This window comes from Arachis ipaensis, chromosome B8, assembly GCF_059453495.1.
Source record: "Arachis ipaensis isolate K30076 ecotype BB chromosome B8, ASM5945349v1, whole genome shotgun sequence".
Taxonomy (NCBI): domain Eukaryota; kingdom Viridiplantae; phylum Streptophyta; class Magnoliopsida; order Fabales; family Fabaceae; genus Arachis; species Arachis ipaensis.
The window spans coordinates 65,440,358-65,460,411 of NC_142443.1; the positions used below are offsets into that span (position 1 = coordinate 65,440,358).

Below are 20,054 nucleotides of genomic sequence, written 5' to 3' on the forward strand. Positions count from 1 at the left end.
AAAAGGGAGACAAGCATACAAGTAAGTAAGGTGAAAATCCAGCAGGTATCGTGGACAGCACACATATGACAAAAGCAATAGAGCAACATTAAACTCTAATAATCTAAACTAATGAGCAACTATAAATCAAGTTCCTTCGGACTTCCAATTTTTTTAGCATTTTAAGTATATGGAATTAAGTAACAACACAACCTTCGGGTGATGGTTTCTTGCTATCCCCTTGCTGTCCTTATCCATAGTTTTTGCTCCTTCACTTTCTTGGATGATGGTGCACTATTTTCTCATAAGGTTCCTGCAAAGTTATTGGAAGTTGCTTGTTTCCAAAGCACTTGAGACATAGTTAGCTTGCATGTATGCTTGCGAATTTCTGAACTTAATTTGGTGTGTGAACACCAAACTTAGCTCTTTTGCCTAGTACAACATATTGCATACTTGCAGAGAGCCTCATATGTTGTTATTAACAAAACAACCATTAACTTCAGACTAAACTACTGCTAAGTGGTTCCCCTGATTGGTTGGAGCTAGCAATCTGTCATTGGAGTGTAGTGTGATTATAACGAATATCTTTGGTGGAACACCAAACTTAGCTCCTCGCAATACAGGGGAAACAACTTGTGATTTTTATTGAAATGACGATGAAAAAGAAACTACCGCAGGTTGGGTTGCCTCCCAATAAAGCGCTCTTTTAGCGTCGCTAGCTCGACGATTCTTCCATTACTTGAGATGATACTTCACTTTGGGGTTTTCCCCCATGTTACCCATATAGTGTTTGAGCCTTTGTCCGTTCACAGTGAAAGTCCTCTCCGAACTTTCATCCATGATTTCTATGTGTCCATATGGCGAGACTTTTGTGACAAGAAAGGGTCCTGACCACCTTGATTTGAGTTTGCCAGGGGACAGTCTCAATTTGGAGTTGTAGAGGAGTACTTGCTACCCCTTTTCGAAACTCCTTGGTGCCAGATGCAGGTCATGTCTTCTCTTCGCCTTTTCTTTATAAATCTTGGCATTTTTATAGGCTTGAGATCTAAATTCCTCCATCTCCTGCAGCTGCAAGATCCTCTTTGCACCAGCAGCGATGCTGTCAAAATTTAATAACTTGAGAGCCCAGAGAACTTTGTGTTCCAGCTCCAGTGATAGATGACAAGCTTTCCCATACACCAGTTGGTATGGGGACATCCCTAGTGGCATTTTGAATGCTGTTCTGTATGCCCAAAGAGCATCATCCAGCTTCTTCGACCAATCCTTTCTTGATGTACCCATAGTCTTTTCCAAAATCCTTTTTAGCTCTCTGTTAGATATCTCAGTTTGCCCACTTGTTTGGGGATGGTAAAGTATGGTAACCTTGTGTTTCACTCCGTATCATAGGAGAAGAGCTTCTAGTGGTCTGTTACAAAAATGGCTCCCTCCATCACTGATGAGTGCTCGTGGGACTCCAAACCGGCTAAAAAATATTCTTCCTGAGGAAGTTCATGACCACCTTGTTATCATTTGTTGGGGTTGCAATAGCCTCCACCCACTTGGAAATGTAGTCCACTGCCACCAAAATGTACTTGTTTGAATATGAGGTTGGGAATGGTCCCATGAAATCGATTCCCCATACATCAAACAGTTCCAGTTCTAAGATAAAATTTTGTGGCATCTCATTTCTTTTGGGCAAGTTCCCAGATCTTTGGCACTCATTGCAGCTCTTTACTAGTTCTTTAGCATCCTTGAAAAGGGTGGGCCAAAAGAATCCGCTTTGTAACACCTTTGCTGCAGTTCTGTCCCCTCCAAAATGGCCTCTATAGCATGAGCCGTGGCAATTCCACAGGACCTCCCGTCCCTCTTCTTCTGAAACACATCTTCTCAGGATTCCATCTGAACATTTCTTGAAGAGATAAGGCTCATCCCAGACAAAATATTTTGCATCATTTATGAGCTTTCTTTTTTTATGTTTGTTGATTTCTGGAGGTAAAGCCCCAGTTGCCTTGAAGTTGGCAATATCTGCGAACTATGGTGCTTTGTGAACTGTCATCAACTGCTCATCAGGGAAAAGCTCATTTACATTTGTATCATGTGTTCCACCTTTATCATGAGGGATTCTGGATAGGTGATCCGCTACTTTGTTCTCCACTCCTTTCTTGTCTCTAATTATTGAATTCCTGCAACAATAAGATCCATCTTATTAGTCTTGGTTTTGATTCTTGCTTGGCAAACAAATATTTAAGTGCCGTGTGATCTGTGAAAATAATCACTTTAGCACCAATGAGGTATGATCTAAACTTGTCAAATGCAAAAACTATTGCTAGCAACTCCTTTTCAGTAGTGGTATAATTTCTTTGAGTTTCATTGAGGACTTTGCTAGCATAGTATATCACATGGACTAAGTTATCTTTCCTCTGCCCTAACACGGCCCCAACTGCAAAATCAGATGCATCACACATCAATTCAAATGGTAAGTTCCAATCGGGTGAGGAAATGATAGGGGTAGAGGACAATCTCTTTTTCAAATTTTCAAATGCTAGCATGCATGTTTCATTGAAGATAAATGGTGTATCAGATACAAGGAGATTGCTTAAGGGCTTGGCTATCTTTGAAAAATCTTTAATAAACCTTCTGTAAAAGCCAGCATGCCCTAAAAAACTCCTAATTGCCTTGACATCACTGGGTGGAGGAAGTTTTTCAATAAGTTCCACTTTAGCTCTGTCCACCTCAATGCCTTGGTTAGAAACCTTATGGCCAAGGACTATTCCTTCTGTCACCATAAAGTGACATTTTTCCCAATTTAAAACCAGATTGGTCTCTTGGCACCTTTTCAATACTAAGGCTAGGTGATTTAGGCAGCTAGGAAAGGAATCTCCGAATACCGAGAAATCATCCATAAAAACTTCAATGAATTTCTCTATCATATCTGAGAAGATAGAAAGCATGCAGCGTTGGAAAGTCACAGGTGCATTACATAGCCCAAATGGCATGCGCCTGTAAGCAAACACTCCATATGGGCAAGTAAATGAGGTTTTCTCTTGGTCTCTAGGATCAACCACTATTTGGTTATATCCTGAATAACCGTCGAGAAAATAATAGTATGAGTGTCCTGCGAGTCTTTCCAACATCTGATCCATGAATGGAAGGGGGAAATGATCTTTTCGTGTTGCTTCATTTAGTTTTCTGTAGTCTATGCACATCCGCCATCCTGTGACTGTCCTGGTGGGGATTAGTTCGTTCCTCTCATTGGGAACTACAGTAATTCCTCCCTTTTTCGAAACAACATGCACGGGGCTGAGCCAGGGGCTGTCTGAAATCGGGTAGATTACCCCTCCCTACCACAACTTCATAACTTCCTTCTGTACCACTTCCTTCATGATTGGATTCAGCCTCCTTTGGGATTGAATGGATGGTTTGGCATCATCTTTCAACAGTATTTTATGCATGCATATGGCCGAACTGATCCCTTTTAGGTCAGCGAGGGTCCATCCAATGGCATCTTTATGCCTTCGCAACACTTGGAGCAGTTCATTCTCTTGATCTTGGCTGAGGGATGAGTTTATGATCACTGGGTAGCTTTCATTCTCACCTAAGTATGCATATTTGAGAGTGGGTGGCAGTGCTTTGAGTTCAAGTTTGGGTGCTTCTAACTTTTTATTCTCTTCCTTTGGTGCACCTTGTATATGAATCTCTGTTGTTGCAACCTCTTCACTAGACGTTGACTCCTCCTCTGTTAACCTTTCAGGTTCTTCTTCGTCAAAGCTCTCTTGCACTGCATCTTTCAGTGAGTCCAACCTCATACATTCTCCCAATTATTCTGGTGGATAACTCATGGCCTTGAACACATTGAATGTCATCTTTTCATTGTGTAATCTTAAGGTGAGGTCACCTTTTTGGACATTAATGACAGCTCCAACAGTAGCTAAGAACGGTCTTCCCAAGATGATAGAGGCCTTGGCTTCCTCCTGCATGTCCAACACCACAAAGTCTGCTGGGAAGATGAAATCCTCCACCTTCACCAGCAAATCTTCCACTACTCCATGAGGGAACTTGAACGATCGGTCTGCCAGTTGTAAGGCCATTTTTGTTGGCTTAGCCTCCTCGATTTTCATTTTTCTCATTATAGCTACTAACATCAGATTTATGCTGGCTCCTAAGTCACATAGAGCCTTCTCCACTGTGATTTTCCCTATAATACAAGGGATCTGAAAACTCCCAGGATCCTTCAATTTTTGGGGTAGTTTATGCTGAATGATAGCACTACATTCTTCTGTTAGTATCACAGTTTCATTGCTCTTCCAACTTCTCTTCTTAGTCATTAATTCCTTCAAGAACTTGGCATAGAGCGGCATTTGCTCTATTGCTTCAGCAAAGGGTATGTTAATCTGTAATTTTTTGAAGATTTCTAAAAATCTGGAGAACTGGCTGTCATCCCCCTTCTTCTTCAGTTGTTGAGGATATGGGACTTTTGGAACATATGGCTTCACCTCTCCTTCCTTTTGATGTGAGTTGGAGGTGGGGATTTGAACTTCATCTTGTTCCTCCTTCTTTCCAACTGAATCTTTCTCTTGTGGTTGCTTGGGAGTCTCCTTCAATTCCTTTCCACTTCTGAGGGTGATAGCCTGACACTCCTCCCTTTGGTTTGAGTCTGCATCGCTGTGAGGGTTGTGGCTGGAAATTTGCTTGAATAGGTATCCAATTTGTGTCTCAAGTTTCTTGATGGCAGCATCTTGATTCGGCATATTGGACTGCACTTCTTCACGGAATGCCTTATTGTCTTGAATCTCTTTGCATATACCCTCAAGTAGGGTCTCAATTCTGGAGAGTCTATCTTCAGATAATGGTGAGTTGAGAGTGGATGGGTGGGTTGGGTTATTTTGATTTTGGTATGGATGTGGAGAGGTATTGTTAGGATGGTGTTGATATGATCTCTGTGTGGAATGTTGGTGAGCTGCATGGTTGTTGGGGTTGTGACGTCTCTGATCTTGGCTTTGATCTTGTTGATTTCCCCACCAAAGTTTGGGTGATTCTTCCAACCAGGGTTGTACGTTTTGGAGTAAGGATCATGGGTCTGCCTGGGTGAGTTTCCAATGTAGTTGGCTTGTTCTTGCTCACTTTCTGCCTCTGCATTCACTCCCTCTTGGGTTGCTGATGAGGTGGTGATTGCTGCCACTTGGTTCCTCTCCATCTTCTTGGTGAGGTCAGCCAGCTGCTTGGTAATAAGCTTGTTTTGGGCCAGCAGTGCATCCACATTGTTTAGTTCCATCACTCCTCTAGTGTTGCCTCTTTCAGAAGCATAGAAATAGTCATTCTCTGCTACAGTTTCAATGACATCTATGGCCTCCTCAATGGTCTTCTTCTTGTTCAGAGATCCCCCAGATGAATGGTCTACTGCCTTCTTTGATTCATAAGAAAGGCCTTCATAGAAAATGTGTAGCTGCACCCATTCATTGAACATATCTGGTGGGCACCTTCTTGTCAGGTCCTTGAACCTCTCCCATGCTTCGTATAGAGTCTCACCATCTTGCTGCCTAAATGTTTGTACCTCAGCTCTCAACCTGTTAATCCGTTGAGGAGGATAAAATCTTGCCAGGAATTTATTCACCACATCTTCCTAGGTTGCTAAACTCTCCTTTGGGAAGGATTCCAGCCATTTAGATGCCTTGTCCTTAAGTGAGAAAGGGAACAGAAGTAGTCTATAGGTGTCAGGATGAACACCATTAGACTTCACAGTATCACATATCCTCAGGAAGGTGGTTAGATATTGATTTGGGTCTTCTTGGACACTTCCTCCGAATGAACAATTGTTCTGAACAAGGGTGATGAGCTGTGGCTTTAGTTCAAAGTTGTTGGCATGTATGGTTGGCCTTTGGATGCTGCTTCCACAGTTTCCTGGGTTTGGGTTAATGTAAGAACCCAGAACTCTTCTCTCTTGTCCAGCCTGATGCGCTGGACCTTCTCTGCCATGGTTGTGAGCCTCTTCTTCATGATGGTTCTCCATGTTTTCATCCATGTCTGGTTCAAAGTACTCCTCCTCTTCCTCAGCACCAACTACTCTCTTTCCTCTTGCTTCCCTCCTTAATCTAAGAAAGGTCCTCTCAGGTTCAGAATCAAAAGAAGTTGAAGCCCCGCTTCTTCTCCCTATCATACAATCAACAAAGCACAAGCAAGGAAATAGATGCAGAAAGTACTCTTGTTAAAATTGCTGTTAGTGTGAGTGATGCAATATATCAAACAGTTAGTGGGTTAGTGAACTGAATGGTAAATAACTAAGAAAAAGGAGTAGGGGAAAGGAGGAAAATAACTAAAACTGAAAGTAATCAACTCAAACAGAAATTTAAATCAAACAAAAGAAAAATGCTCAATCTAGTTATCCTCCAATTTAGTCATTGTTGATACAAAATCAATCCCCGGCAACGGCGCCATAAACTTGATAGCACGGAAACTTGTATCTCAACAATTTTCCTACGGCAAGTATACCGAATTGTCGTCAAGTAAAAACTCACAATAGAGTGAGGTCGAATCCCACAGGGATTGATTGGTCAAGCAACTTTTAATTAGAAGAATGTTCTAGTTGAGCGAAGCAGAATTTGGTTTGAGAGTTGCAGGAAATTAAATAGCGGGAAAGTAAATAGCAGAAAATGTAAATGCTGGAAGTAAAGAGCTGAAAGTAAATGACGGAAAGTAAATTGCAGAATTGTAAATGGGAATGGGGAAGATGCTCGTGAAAGTAAATTGTAGAAATTAAAGAGAATGGGTAAGATCAGAAATGGGGATTCATTGGGCTTAAGAGATGTTGCATTCTCCGGATCAAGTTCATTTTCATCTCTTCCTCAATCAATGCATTCATTGATCTCCTTGGCAATCTTAAGTGATCGAATTCCAATTCCTTGGCAATTCAATCTCTCAAATCTTGATCAATAGCCAATTCCTTGGTCAATTGTTCATGAGAAGAGATGAAGTATGGTCACTGATTATACCACATGCATTCCCAAATCAAGTGTTGGTAGGATTATAGTCACCATACCCAACCAAACCCAATTTGGTCCAACATGAGAAAGCATTTCTAGCATGATCTCTTTATTCCTCTTCCAAGGTTCAGAAGAGATCCAAGTATGAATAGCTTCTTTTCCAAGATAACTACCCAATTGGATGAAGATTGAAAGCTTTCTAGTAAAATCAAGAGAAAAGATAGAAGAAGAGTAATGAAAACTAATATTGATCCATCAAATTACAGCAGAGCTCCCTAACCCAATGAAAGGGGTTTAGTTGTTCATAGCTCTGGAAATGGAAAACAAAGATGGAAAATACATTATGAAAAGTAAACTAGAAGTGCAGAGAAAGTAAAATATTACAGAGAATAGTTCTCAAAATTCCTCACTCCCCGAAGCTGCTTTCTAATTCAAAACTACCCCTATATATATTACTCTTCTGATCTTCTAGTTGATTCTTCAAGTCTTGGATATGGGCCTTTGGATCTTGAGTTTGAAGCAGTTATCTTCCGCAGTGGGCTTAGCTTTACTTGCAGAGAGAAAGTGTGAAGTAGGCAGGGTCTTTAGCTCAGGACGTTAGTGGCGTTATCGTTAAGTGAGAGTGTGGGTTCGAGAACGTTAGTGACAGTCACCTTTTTCATTAACGTTCCTCACCCAGGGATGATCCACGTTAACTTCAATGTTAGTGGCATCAACGTGACCACTAACGTTGCCTCTTGATCCTTCGCACGCGTTATTGGGACTCACATTTTCCAATAACGTTGAGAGTCCTCCCTCCCCCCTACGTTAGAGTTCACGTTAACTTAGTTAACGTGGCTCTTAACGTAGGCTTGCCAATTCTTCGAGAACGTTAGTGATACTTACCTTTGTCACTAACGTTCCAAGGTGCCCCTACTTCCCACGTTAGAGTCCACGTTAACTAAGTTAACGTGGCTTCTAACGTTGGCTCATCATCCTATCCTCAACGTTAGCTTCCACGTTAACTAAGTTAACGTGGGAGTTAACGTGGCTCATAGTGGCTCATTTTGGCTCATTCCAACGTTAGTGACAAAGGTAAGTGTCACTAACGTTGGCGATCACTTGCTTTCTCCACCTTAGCTTCTACGTTAACTAAGTTAACGTGGCAACTAACGTGGCTCATTGTAGCTTGGCCAACGTTAGTGACAAAGGTGAGTGTCACTAACGTTGGCTTCTTTTTTGCTTCCCAACATTAGAGTCCACGTTAACTGAGTTAACGTGGCTCTTAACGTGGCCACTTATGAGCTTGGTCCAACGTTAGTGACAAAGGTGAGTGTCACTAACGTTGGCCTTATTCCTTTCTTCCACGTTAGAGTTCACGTTAACTTAGTTAACGTGACTCTTTAACGTGGGCTATGATGGCTTTCGAGGACGTTATTGGCGATTACTTTTCTCATTAACGTTGCAAGCTAGCTCCCATTCCACGTTGGTGGTCACGTTAATTAGACTAACGTGGCTGCTAACGTGGCTCTTTCTTGCTTCCTTTGTCCTGAAATCAAGCAATAAAGTGCATCAAAGTTCTAATCCACATCATGAGACATGCATCATCCAATTTGTCATCTAATTCATGTAAAATTCTCATGAAATCATGTAAAGTGCTCAATGTATGCTTAAATCAAGATGTAAGTGAAATTCTACCCAGAACTTGCTTATTTCCTAAGAATATGCATGAAACTACCCTAAAATAGTAAAGAAAAGGTCAGTGAAACTGGCCAAAATGCCCTGGCATCACGCGTGCGCGTCGATTGGCAGATTTCCCCTCTTTGAGTTCTCCAAATGCTCATTTCTTCATAAATTTTCCACTTTGCATGCTTTTCTCTTCACTTCTTCCATCCAATCCTTACCTTATAAGCCTGAAATCACTTAACAAAAATATTAAGGTATCGAATGGAATTAAAGTGAATTAAAATTAGCTAATTAAAGGCCCAAAAAGTATGTTTTTCACTCTTAAGCACAAATTAGGAGAATTTCACGAAACATGCTATTTCATTGAATAAATGTGAGATACCTAGCGTATTCACTTTAATGAGGTCACGTGACCAGCGTCACGCATGCGCGTCGCCTTGAGTCTCCAAATGCTCATTTCTTCATGAATTCCCCACTTTGCATGCTTTTTTCTTCACTTCTTCCATCCAATTCTTACCTTATAAGCCTGAAATCACTTAACAAACATATCAAGGCATCGAATGGAATTAAAGTGAATTAAAATTAGCTAATTAAAGGCCCAAAAAGCATGTTTTTCACTCTTAAGTACAAATTAGGAGAATTTCACAAAACATGCTATTTCATTGAATAAATGTGAGATAAGTTGATAAAATCCCCCAAATTCAACACAAGATAAACCACAAAATTGGGATTTATCAATGACCCAATCAATCATGCTAAGTTATAAATTCATTTGGGTTAGTAAACTTCTAGTTTACAATGGCACGTGATTCAATTGCATTAATCTTGGTATGATATAACCTAGATGAAAGTAAGGATAACTTTTCTAATATAACCTTTTTTATTTAAATCATGAGTTATGATACATAATTAAGTACTCAATTACAATAATCGTGCTGATAATGTGTTATGAAATAAATAACTAAGGAAGATATACTAAATATAAAATAAATAAATATAAATAGAAAATTCTAGTATTGATATTCGCCAATATAATTATCTCACTATAATAGAAGTAATATATATATATATATATATATATATATATATATATATATATATATATATATATATATATATATATATACTGCCACTTAAAAACCCACGAAGAAAAATAGAAAAGAGAGAGAGTTTTATATCATAGAGAAAGAGAGGAGAATATTCATTATTATTATTGATGGTGTGTGTTCTTATTGAGAACTTTGCTCCTCTATTTATACACATATGTGGTCATTGCTTTCAAATTTCATTAAATATAATTTTATCTTAAAAATATGAATTTTATGAAAAATGAACATCTACCTCAAACTATCTTATTATAATAAAAAATAAATTTTTCTTTACTTTTTTTTCTAATAAAATAAAGCTTACTCTCTCTATAATATTAATTGTTTTTCAGATTTTTTTATCTTATTATTAATTAAAAATATTTTTTTCTGTAATTATAATTATCAATTTATTAAAATTAAACTTTTTGCATACTTATTGTGAAATGCATTATTCATTTTTCTCAAAAAAAAATTATTTAATTACTCATTTATTTTTATAATTGTACTAAATTTATAATTAAAATTTTATTTTTTAAAAGTTTTTAATTAAATTTTTATATTATTTTTAATTTTATAATTAAATTTTTATTATGTCAAAAATATTAGAAATAATCAAATTTTTTCTTCAAATTAAAAGTATTTATATTTAAAAATTTAATCAAATTCTTTAATTATATATATTTATAAAAATATTTTATTAATTTTAATATTTTTTATACGATAATATTTTAATTATAAAAATTAAAAAATAGTATAAAAATTTAATTAAAGTTTTTTAAAATATAAATATTTAATTATAAATATAATAATATTATAAATATTTACAGAATAAGTAAACCGAAAAAGAGAGGGACAAGTAGTTCATCACTCTTAATTGTGACTTACGCAACATTAAATAATTTAGGAGAATATGGCATATGGCATAAAATTACAATAATTGAGGGTGGAGCTGGAGAGTATCGCGAGGTCAAATCCGTCATTACGCTTCTGATATTGCATGCTGGCAACGCGAAAATGTCTCGTCTCGTTTTTTTATTACATGAAAAAGAAAAAACCAAAAATTAAAAACAAAAAACAAAAACAAAAAACAAAAACAAACTCAAAACAAAATTCTACAATAAATTTCGATCAATATCTTCTCCGTAGGGTTCCTCTCTCTCTTTCTCCCTCTCTCTCCCTCTCTCTCTCTCTTCCGTTTCTCTCTGATCCAAATCGAAGCCATTTTTTGTTCTTTTGTACTCGATTCTCAGCGTAGATCTTTGCGTTTCTTCTTCTCCTTCTCCCAATTTGGCTTCTTTTTACGGTTTAGCTGAAACACTCTGAGGAGAAGGAGGGAAACAACGAATAGTGTTTCAAGATTCCACCTTTTTGCGCATTTGATGCTGTTTTCTCGTTGAAGCTTCAATCTTTTGCAATTTACCCTGGTTTTTCATGGTGCATATGGATGTTTTTGGAGCTGGGGGTGATCTTGGAGCAGCTCCTAGCACACAGGATCTTAGGCAATTAGGGGGTGCTTCCTCAGGTTTGCTTCGCCGTTCTTAGATTCATTGCCTTGTTTTATTTTAGCATTTTTTTTTTCTCTTTCATTGATGTTTCTTTCTTTGGTCTCTGATTCAGCTTGTTCCTGTAGATCTGGTCTTTTTTAGCCACTAATTTGTTACGAAGTATGGCAAATTTGATGCTTGAATAGTTACTACCACGTTAGTGGAATTGTTCTGCTTTGTGTTCCAAAGGTGTTTATTTGTGTGTTGTACTCAGTTCAGAGCCGCTCAATGATCAACCATTTGAGTTTGGGGTAGAATATTCTTTCATGTTCCGTAGGGTAGCTGAACCAGGAGATTGGGCTAGAGTTGACAGTTCTGTAAATGTTTGAAAATTTCCCCTGCTGAAGTGTTGGTTATAGCTTATGATTTGGAATGTTTGTGAGGTTTTGTTGCCTTATTTGAGCTTATGCTGTCTTTGCCTGCTTTTGTGTGTGCGTATTTGCGGGGTTGGGATGTTGGGGGTTGTCAATTGAGGAGAAGATTGGTTTTTGTGTTGCTTACTCTGGTTGGTTCAGTAGCCAAAAGGACAAAACAGATAGTGCATTATTGTCGAGCTTGTAGTAGCTTTTATCCATATCAATGCCTTAATGTAGCGTAATGTTTGTGTTGATATCTTTTCCATTTTATGATGGAAGGTCTTGTTGTACTCCAATGATGTTTGCTTTCCGTTCAAAATTAAAATTATTATACCATTTTTTCTTACCTGTACATATTAAGTTAGTTAATTTTTTCTTATCTTTTATTTCTTGTCTTTTTGGTAAGTGTGAGCTTATCTAGTTTTTGTTTTATTTATTTTGTTGTTGCTGTTGTTATCTTGGTCACATGGGAATTCTCTGTTCTGTATGCATTATCTCTGGTACTTTTCACGTTAGGGAATTGGTAAACAGTTTTTAACTGAAATTATTTGTTTTGCAGAAGGAGCAGTTTTTGATGCATCACAATATGCGTTCTTTGGTAAAGATGCTGTCCAGGAAGTTGAATTGGGAGGGTTAGAAGATGATGATTATTTGCCTCGAGTTGAATCTAAAGAGGATTTCTTTTTCAATAGAGATGAGGTTGTTTTTTAATCTCGTGTTGATTCCCCTTCCCCTGCCCCCTTCTATTTTCAGTTTTTACATGGCCAACTTTTCTCCGCCCCCCCCCCCCCCCCCAAATGTCATCATATTTTGTTTTCTTTACCATCTGGTCCCGTCCTCTATACTCCCCTGACCAAAAAGAGAAAAGAAAAAAAAAGGGGGGGGGGTGGATTGGAAGCAGTGGATATTTTATTTGTTTTACTTATTACATTTTAAGCTGAATCACTTGGTGGGATAAGGTTTTGTTTTTGCTATTTGTTATAGAGATTTGCTAGATATCGTCAATTGACTATTTCTTTTTCTGTGAAGGCTGAGGATGTAAGATCGCTTTCCGACATTGATGATCTCACCACTACTTTTATGAAGGTAATCTTGACATGATTGATTTGTTGAATGCTGCTTGATTATTGTGTGATGATCATAATTTGCTTGAATTCATTGGGTAAGAGAGAGAATCATTCTTTTTGAATAAAATTTTTTCCCTTTTTTCCCTCTCGTAAAATTAATGTTGTAATCATGCAATGCTTCAAAAATATGTTGCAAGGCATGAGTTGAGAAAGGAGGAAATAAATGTGAAGGCAGAGCTTTGGAAACAAACTTTAGTAGTATATGGTTTTCATTTAAGTACTTCATACATAAGTTCAGCTGGAAGTGAGCTAATGCTAACTTGGAGGTTAGAATCAGATATCACACCATCCAGGAAGCCGGTGATTTACATATCTTTCTTATTCGTAATAGGAGAGTACAACTTGAAATTTAAAGGGGAGTTTTGTTGTATAGCTATTAGACTGGCAATATTGTATGAGAAATAGATGTTGAATTATAAAAGCTAAGGATTATGCCAGAGTGGACCTTCCTCTGTTTGACTAGACAACAGACATTTGTAGTGCGCATAAAATTAAAGGCTGAGAATTAGAGAGTATTTGACACAAATATTCTGGACAAACAGGGAAGTGATAATATAGAGGGGGTTAGTGGGTAGCTATCATCATTAGAAAACAACCTGGGAATCTACTTGGAGAATTTTGGGATTCAGAATGAAACAATGAACAGTTTGAGAATAGTTTTCAATGATTAGGAATTAGGATTTGAGGGAATGAGATTCATGAGTTTTGGACTTTCTGGGAAACACAGTAAACCTGCTTTTATGCTATTATAGAAATGGCTTGTGTTTGACCTCAGGCTTGGCCTGACACGTAACCTAAACAAAAAAAGCTTTCATTGTGATCTGACCTGGCAATGAATTTTCAGAGGGGTTTTTGAATTGTGATAAACGTGGTAGGACTTGGTCTGCAATTAGGAACAAAGATGCTGTTGATTGCACTAATTTGTCCATGGATTGAACCATGTGAAGTTGTGCCTGAATTGCTTTTCATCTAGAAATCCTATTCACTCTCTATAAATGATAGGCCCTTACATCCTCAATGATGGAGTTGAAAATTTGAAATCCCTGTTTGAACCAAAACGGTGTGGCACACAGTTCATATATGTAAAAAGTATTCAAACGTAGTCACATAATCGATTATTTTAAAAAGTGATCACACAAATAAGGATTATTAAAATAAATTTATTTTTTCAGTGTTCTCAGACACACCTGAGGTAAGTAGAGATTCTAAGTTTTGGCCATTTAGGATGTACTTTCTAGTGATTGTTAGTAAAATGGATTTCTGAACTCCGTTAATGAGTTTTGTTATTGTCAATGCAGTATGCCATTTTTTTAAGTTTTTTTTTTAATATTTTTTTATCCTTTTCCCCATTTCCTCCTTTAGCCTGCCTGGCAAAATATTTCCTGTTGATAAGTCCACTTATTTTGTGATGTAAATGAGAATGATTTAAGTAAAAGTGGAAGAGTTGGCTAATGAAAGCTTTATCTGATTATTATGCTTCCTTTGGCAGTTTAAAGTTAGTTGAATGTTTTTGGTGTTATCAGACACAAAACTCAGAGATTTGATATTTTCTTTATATGATCTATATGTGCTTTTCAGAGGATGTTTTGCCTACATTTGGTGTGTAAAGCTCATGATTTTTTTAGAGGATTTCTTTCTTAGACATTTTGAGAGATTGAAAAGCTAGGGAAGATCCTTTTCTTCCCTTTGTCTTTTGTTCTTTTCTGTCTTAGTTTGTCTTTAATCCCAAAAATAAAATGTTCCAGATAACATGTTCTCAATTTTGTTATCTAGATTTTGTTATCTAGCTTCTGTTATGAATTTGATCTTATGCTTCTCTGTGTGGGTTTTCATATGCTTTGCTTTATGTATATTAATAGCTTCTTTATTGTTACTGTTATTAAATATAATTTCAGTTGAACAAGAATGTGAGTGGACCAAGAAGTCCAGGAGTTATTGGCGATCGAGGATCACGAGAAAGTGAGTAAAGCAACTGTTTTTTCCTTATCTCAATTTTTTTTTTGAAATTTTTATACTCGTTTAACATTACTCATTGATATTCTATTTTCATTTATTATACTCCTAGTGTCCTACATCTGACAGGAAAAATGCCTGACTAATGGTTTTTTGTTGTTAAAAGTTGGTAGCAAAAATGTATAGAAGATGGTAACTATTCAGTAGAGTGAAGATAGATTTTGGAGAGAAAAGAGTCTCTCCATTACCCTTTAGCACATATATTCATTCTGTATTCCCTAGGTTATACTGATATCAGGCGAAAGCTGTGGAATAGAATCATCTTACTTGTTCTTGCACTGTTTCTACCTTCTCTCCCTCTAGTTCTAGTCCAGGATAATCATATTTTGGCCACTTATCTGTGAAGTAACTGAAGTATAAGTTAAATATTTAGTAATTATCGGGATTCAGGATAATACTTGTTTTTTCTTCAATTGGCTTTTGTTAATACGGACATAGAAGGATAACATAGTTTGGTTTATGTGCACATACAAACACAGCCATAATCTGATCATTTTGCAAATTTCCCCAAGTTTCTGTACATTGATGACGTTGCTTAACAGCAAGAACCTAATTTTTCTTATAATGTTGGAAGTTTGTTAGAACTAAATAGCAACTGAAAAAAAAAATTGATTTGATTATTTTCTCTCTAGGATTTTCTGTCTGCTCCTGGAGAAATAATGTTCACTGCTGATATGGTTCTTTTGCATTTTATCCCTCTCTTTTTCTTCCCTCTTTTAAAGCACTTAACATCATTAGCCTCTTTACTCACACTTTGTATACCTTCCCTATTCTCTGAATATGTCACGGGGAACTTCGATAATAAATATGCAGCAAACCATAGGTTTACGCAAATCATATTTTCATTATTAAATTTTTGGCTTTGCTGCAAGCTTATTTGTAATTGGTGATCTAACATTATTCAACTAAAAGATCTGTTGAAATGGCAACTTCAATATTTGAGTGTATGAATGACAATAGTTCCTTATAGCTATACATGCTCTTTCATCAAAGGAATTGCCTTTAGTATTGTGAATTTAGGTTTGATTGTGTGCGTGTGCATGTGCATGTGAAACCCACTTGTAAGAATAGATTGTATAAGATGTTGGTATGTTCTGTGTTTACAGTGACTAGTTTTAGCATGTATATTCCTCCCTCTTAACTAATGTAATCTGTTTTTTGGCACTGGACTGAATTATATTTTATTTTTACGCAGATTCGACTTCTGAATGGCCACAAAGGGATGATATGAACTGGCCTGACCACATGAATGCTTATGATAGTGAAGGTTCTCTGGATGGCAAAAGATGGTCATCGCATCCCCATTCTTCTCTCGCCCATTTAAATGAACCTAAGCCCTTGTACAGAACGTCTTCCTATCCTGATCAGCAAAGGCAGCCACAACAATACCAACTCCAGCATCGCTCTAGTGAACCCGTTGCTAACTGGCTTGATCAACTTTTTTATGAAACTGAAACATCTCAGGATGGCAAAAGATGGTCATCACAGCCACATTCCTCCTTCCCTCAGCTACAAGAATCAAAGCCTTTGTACAGAACATCTTCATATCCTGAAAAGCAGCCAGAGCTTACTCGTTATTCCAGTGAACCAATTTTGGTACCAAAGTCTTCATTTACTTCTTTTCCTCCTCCTGGTGGCAGGTCTCAGCAGACTTCTCCTAGTCATAGTGCAAGCCACTTGAACATTTCATATCATGCTGGAGGAGCTCAGATGGGAGTTTCATCTCAAAATCTATCTCATCTTTCTAATTCTGCACTACAGTTGAGTGGATTAAACCATGGGTCTCATTTTGGTGGAAACATGCGCCAGTTTCCTACTGGTTCTGCTCTTCAGCGAATTCAGAACCAACTGGTCAACCAGGCAGCGTTATATCCTGGAGATCATTCAAACCTTCTTAGTAATATGTTGCAGCAGCAATTACACCTTCACAATGGATCAATATCTTCACACTTAATGACTCAATTACAGCAACAGCAACACAGATTGCATCATCCTGTTCAGCAATCTGCAAGCTATTTATCAGGTTTCAAGTCCCATTTATTTAACCCCCACCTTTCTTCTAGCTCGTCTCTTGGAAAATATGAACATATGCTTGGTCTGGGTGATGTTAGAGATCATAGGCCAAAATCAAATCAAAAAGGAAAACATAGTCTCCGTTTCTCCCAACAGAATTCTGATGCCGGTAGCCAGAAGAGTGAAAGTGGTTCATTACAGTTTAGGTCCAAATATATGACAAGTGATGAAATTGAGAGTATTCTTAGAATGCAGCATGCTGTGACTCATAGTAACGACCCGTATGTGGATGACTATTATCACCAAGCTTGTCTTGCAAAAAAGGCTCCTGTGGCAAAGTCAAAAAATTTGTTTTGCCCAACCCAGATAAGGGAAGTTCCTGCACGATCTCGTTCTAATTCTGATCAGCATGCTTTTCTCCAGGTTGATGCCATGGGTAGGATTACATTCTCATCTATTCGACGCCCTCGGCCTCTTTTGGAGGTTGATCCTCCAAACTCTTCTTTTACCAGTAGCTCTGAGCAAGGCATTTCAGAAAAGCCTCTTGAACAGGAGCCTATGTTTGCAGCTAGAGTCACAATTGAGGATGGTCTGTGTTTGCTCCTTGATGTAGATGATATTGATCGTTTCCTAAAGTGTAATCAGCTACAAGATGGGGGGAGCCAATTAAGACGAAGACGACAGGTCCTGTTGGAAGGATTAGCAACTTCACTTCAGCTTGTTGACCCACTGGGGAAAAATGGACATAAAGTTGGACTTGCTGCTAAGGATGATGTAGTTTTCTTGAGATTAGTATCTATTGCCAAGGGACGTAAGCTCCTTGCAAAGTATCTTCGGTTGCTTCTTCCTGGTAGTGAACTTATGAGGATAGTCTCTATGGCAATCTTCCGTCATCTAAGATTCTTATTTGGTGGTCTCCCTGCAGATCCAGCATCTTTGGAGACTACAAGTGACCTTGCTAAAATTGTCTGCCAATGTGTTCAAGGAATGGATCTTGGTGCTCTCAGTGCTTGTCTTGCAGCAGTTGTTTGTTCTGCGGAGCAGCCTCCTCTTCGTCCTCTTGGAAGCTCTGCTGGAGATGGGGCTTCTCTTATTTTAGTATCTGTTCTTGAGAGGGCTACTGAACTTCTAACTGATCATCATGCTGCATGCAACTACAATATGGGTAATCGTTCGTTTTGGCAGGCCTCATTTGATGAATTCTTTGGCCTTCTGACAAAGTATTGCATGAATAAATACCAAAGTATCATGCAATCCCTGCTTATACAAAATCCAGCAAATGTCGATGACATTGGATCGGATGCAGCTAAAGCAATTAGCAAGGAAATGCCTGTTGAACTCCTTCGTGCAAGTCTCCCTCACACTGATGACCGCCAGCGGAAGTTATTACTGGATTTCGCACAGCGCTCGGTTCCTGTGGTTGGATTTAACAATAACGCAGGCAGTAGCGGCGGCAGTCATGTGAACTCAGAGACAGTGCTAAGTTGAAGAGACAAAGCTTACCTACCGAATGACTTTTGGGTGAAAACCACATTGAATGTGTTGCGGACATCCTTGCATCTGTTGTTCTGTTACATGTGGAAACTATCTCAAAATTGAATGTGACTTGCATCTGTGGTGGGGTTCTTCTGCCTTGCCTCGTTTATCTTACATCTTACATATCATAATGCCAATAATGATGTGCAGCATTGTGATTTGCAATCAGGCCCGTGATGATGGTGTTCTTGGCTTGATCTGTTCCCTCATGTCTTTACTTTTACTTTTGACAAGGGGAGCCTTATTTTGTTACCATGTGTGGCTGTTAGGAAAAAACATTAGCGGTTAGCATGTACAGGTCTTAGGTACATATTTGGTTCCCATGTTTCCTTATTATTATTACATACACAAGGAATGGGGTGGGCTGTGTACTTGTGTTCACATGGTTACCTGTGATATATAACCATTTCAACTGGAACGTGGCATGGACCATTGGGGATGTTGCAAATTTCGCTGAGAAACGGGCTCTAACAATGTGGCGTTGCTGAAAAATTCAAAAGCACTGTACCGGAGAATAAGTTAATATTGACCTTGGTTGCATAATTTTATAATCTTTTCATCACTGTTAACAATTTGTAGATATGTCATGTATTTCGTTACTTATGAGGCGACTTAAATTTCATCCTCCAACTGTTTCTGACTTTTGCATGATTTCCCTAGGAAATATATGATTTCATTTAGCACTTGCACATTTAGCAATATATGTTGAATTTTGAATGTTGAATAATAGGGCTCTACAATGCGCTATTCTTATCGAGTTATCGGGATATTGATACTGATAGCAATGGTTTTACTCCTTGATAGCCTTTTTCTTTTGGTATGTATTGTTCTGACATTTATATAAAAGAAAGATTAAATTTTAAAATCAACGATGCGATTATCTATAAAAATGAGCTTGGATAATAGACGAGAAGTACATATAATTTATTTTGGTGTTTTATGGACCTCACTATTTAAGATGGATGATACAGATTTGGTGCCTATACTCCACGTAAAATTTGTACGGCTGTGTGCATTGTTGAGTAGGTGTCAATATAAATACGCTAGCAGAGTTTGTTTTATATATGTAATGGATAATGGACGAATAGACAATGTATTGTTAGTTAAGATTACTTTGGTAGAAACATAATATTATATGTAGTGTTCAAAACGAAAACAATGCTCAAACTTTTGCTGAAACTGGCTCAAAAACAGCTTAAATTCTGTCGAAACGATTATAATATACTTTTTCTACAGTTACGAAAACAATTATTTTCTTCCCCTTGAAATAGGTTTTTAATCAAGTTCCCAAACATGGTTTATGGGAAGATTATAAAAGATAACAAAAAAAAAAAAAATATGTAAGTTAAGTATTTTGTTTCTTCCAGTGTTATCATTCTAATCAAATTATATCCGTTGTTCAGCTACTAACTATGAAGCACGTACCGCACACAATACGACAAAGGACCCATGAAGACGATAATTTCAAATTTGTTAGATACAAAGGTATAGCAGATATATAAAATAAAAATAATTTCTCAATAGATAATAATGATTTTGATATTGTATTTGTACAAGATGTCTCTGGTACGGGTTAAAGGGTGGATCAGGAACCTGCGGGTCGAGGCGAAGACCGGATCGCTTGACTGGAGTGATGGGGGGGAGGGTACCTGCAAAGACACTCCGACGCTCAAGTCAGAATGGATCTGAGAGGTGTAAGGTGTGAGGAATAAGTGAATACCTAGAGGGACTTGGGTCCTCTATTTATAGGTGATGACGAGTATCTTATCTTATCTTA

At 37.7% G+C, this 20,054-nt stretch overlaps 1 protein-coding gene and 1 non-coding gene across 2 annotated transcripts; both read left to right on the plus strand.

The window, feature by feature from the left end:
• Window positions 1–5,417: 5,417 nt before the first annotated feature.
• Window positions 5,418–5,524, plus strand: LOC148548394 (small nucleolar RNA R71). The gene has a single exon (XR_015898030.1). It is a non-coding gene; the product is annotated as a small nucleolar RNA R71 (small nucleolar RNA).
• A 5,236-nt stretch (window positions 5,525–10,760) lies between these two features.
• LOC107612875 (protein PAT1 homolog) lies at window positions 10,761–19,001 on the plus strand. Its single transcript, XM_016314643.3, has 5 exons — window positions 10,761–11,210; window positions 12,148–12,287; window positions 12,618–12,674; window positions 14,611–14,674; window positions 15,924–19,001. Exons 1-5 carry the CDS (start codon window positions 11,120–11,122, stop codon window positions 18,227–18,229), a joined length of 2,658 nt encoding a protein of 885 aa, XP_016170129.1. The 5' UTR covers window positions 10,761–11,119; the 3' UTR covers window positions 18,230–19,001.
• The last annotated feature ends 1,053 nt before the right edge of the window (window positions 19,002–20,054 follow it).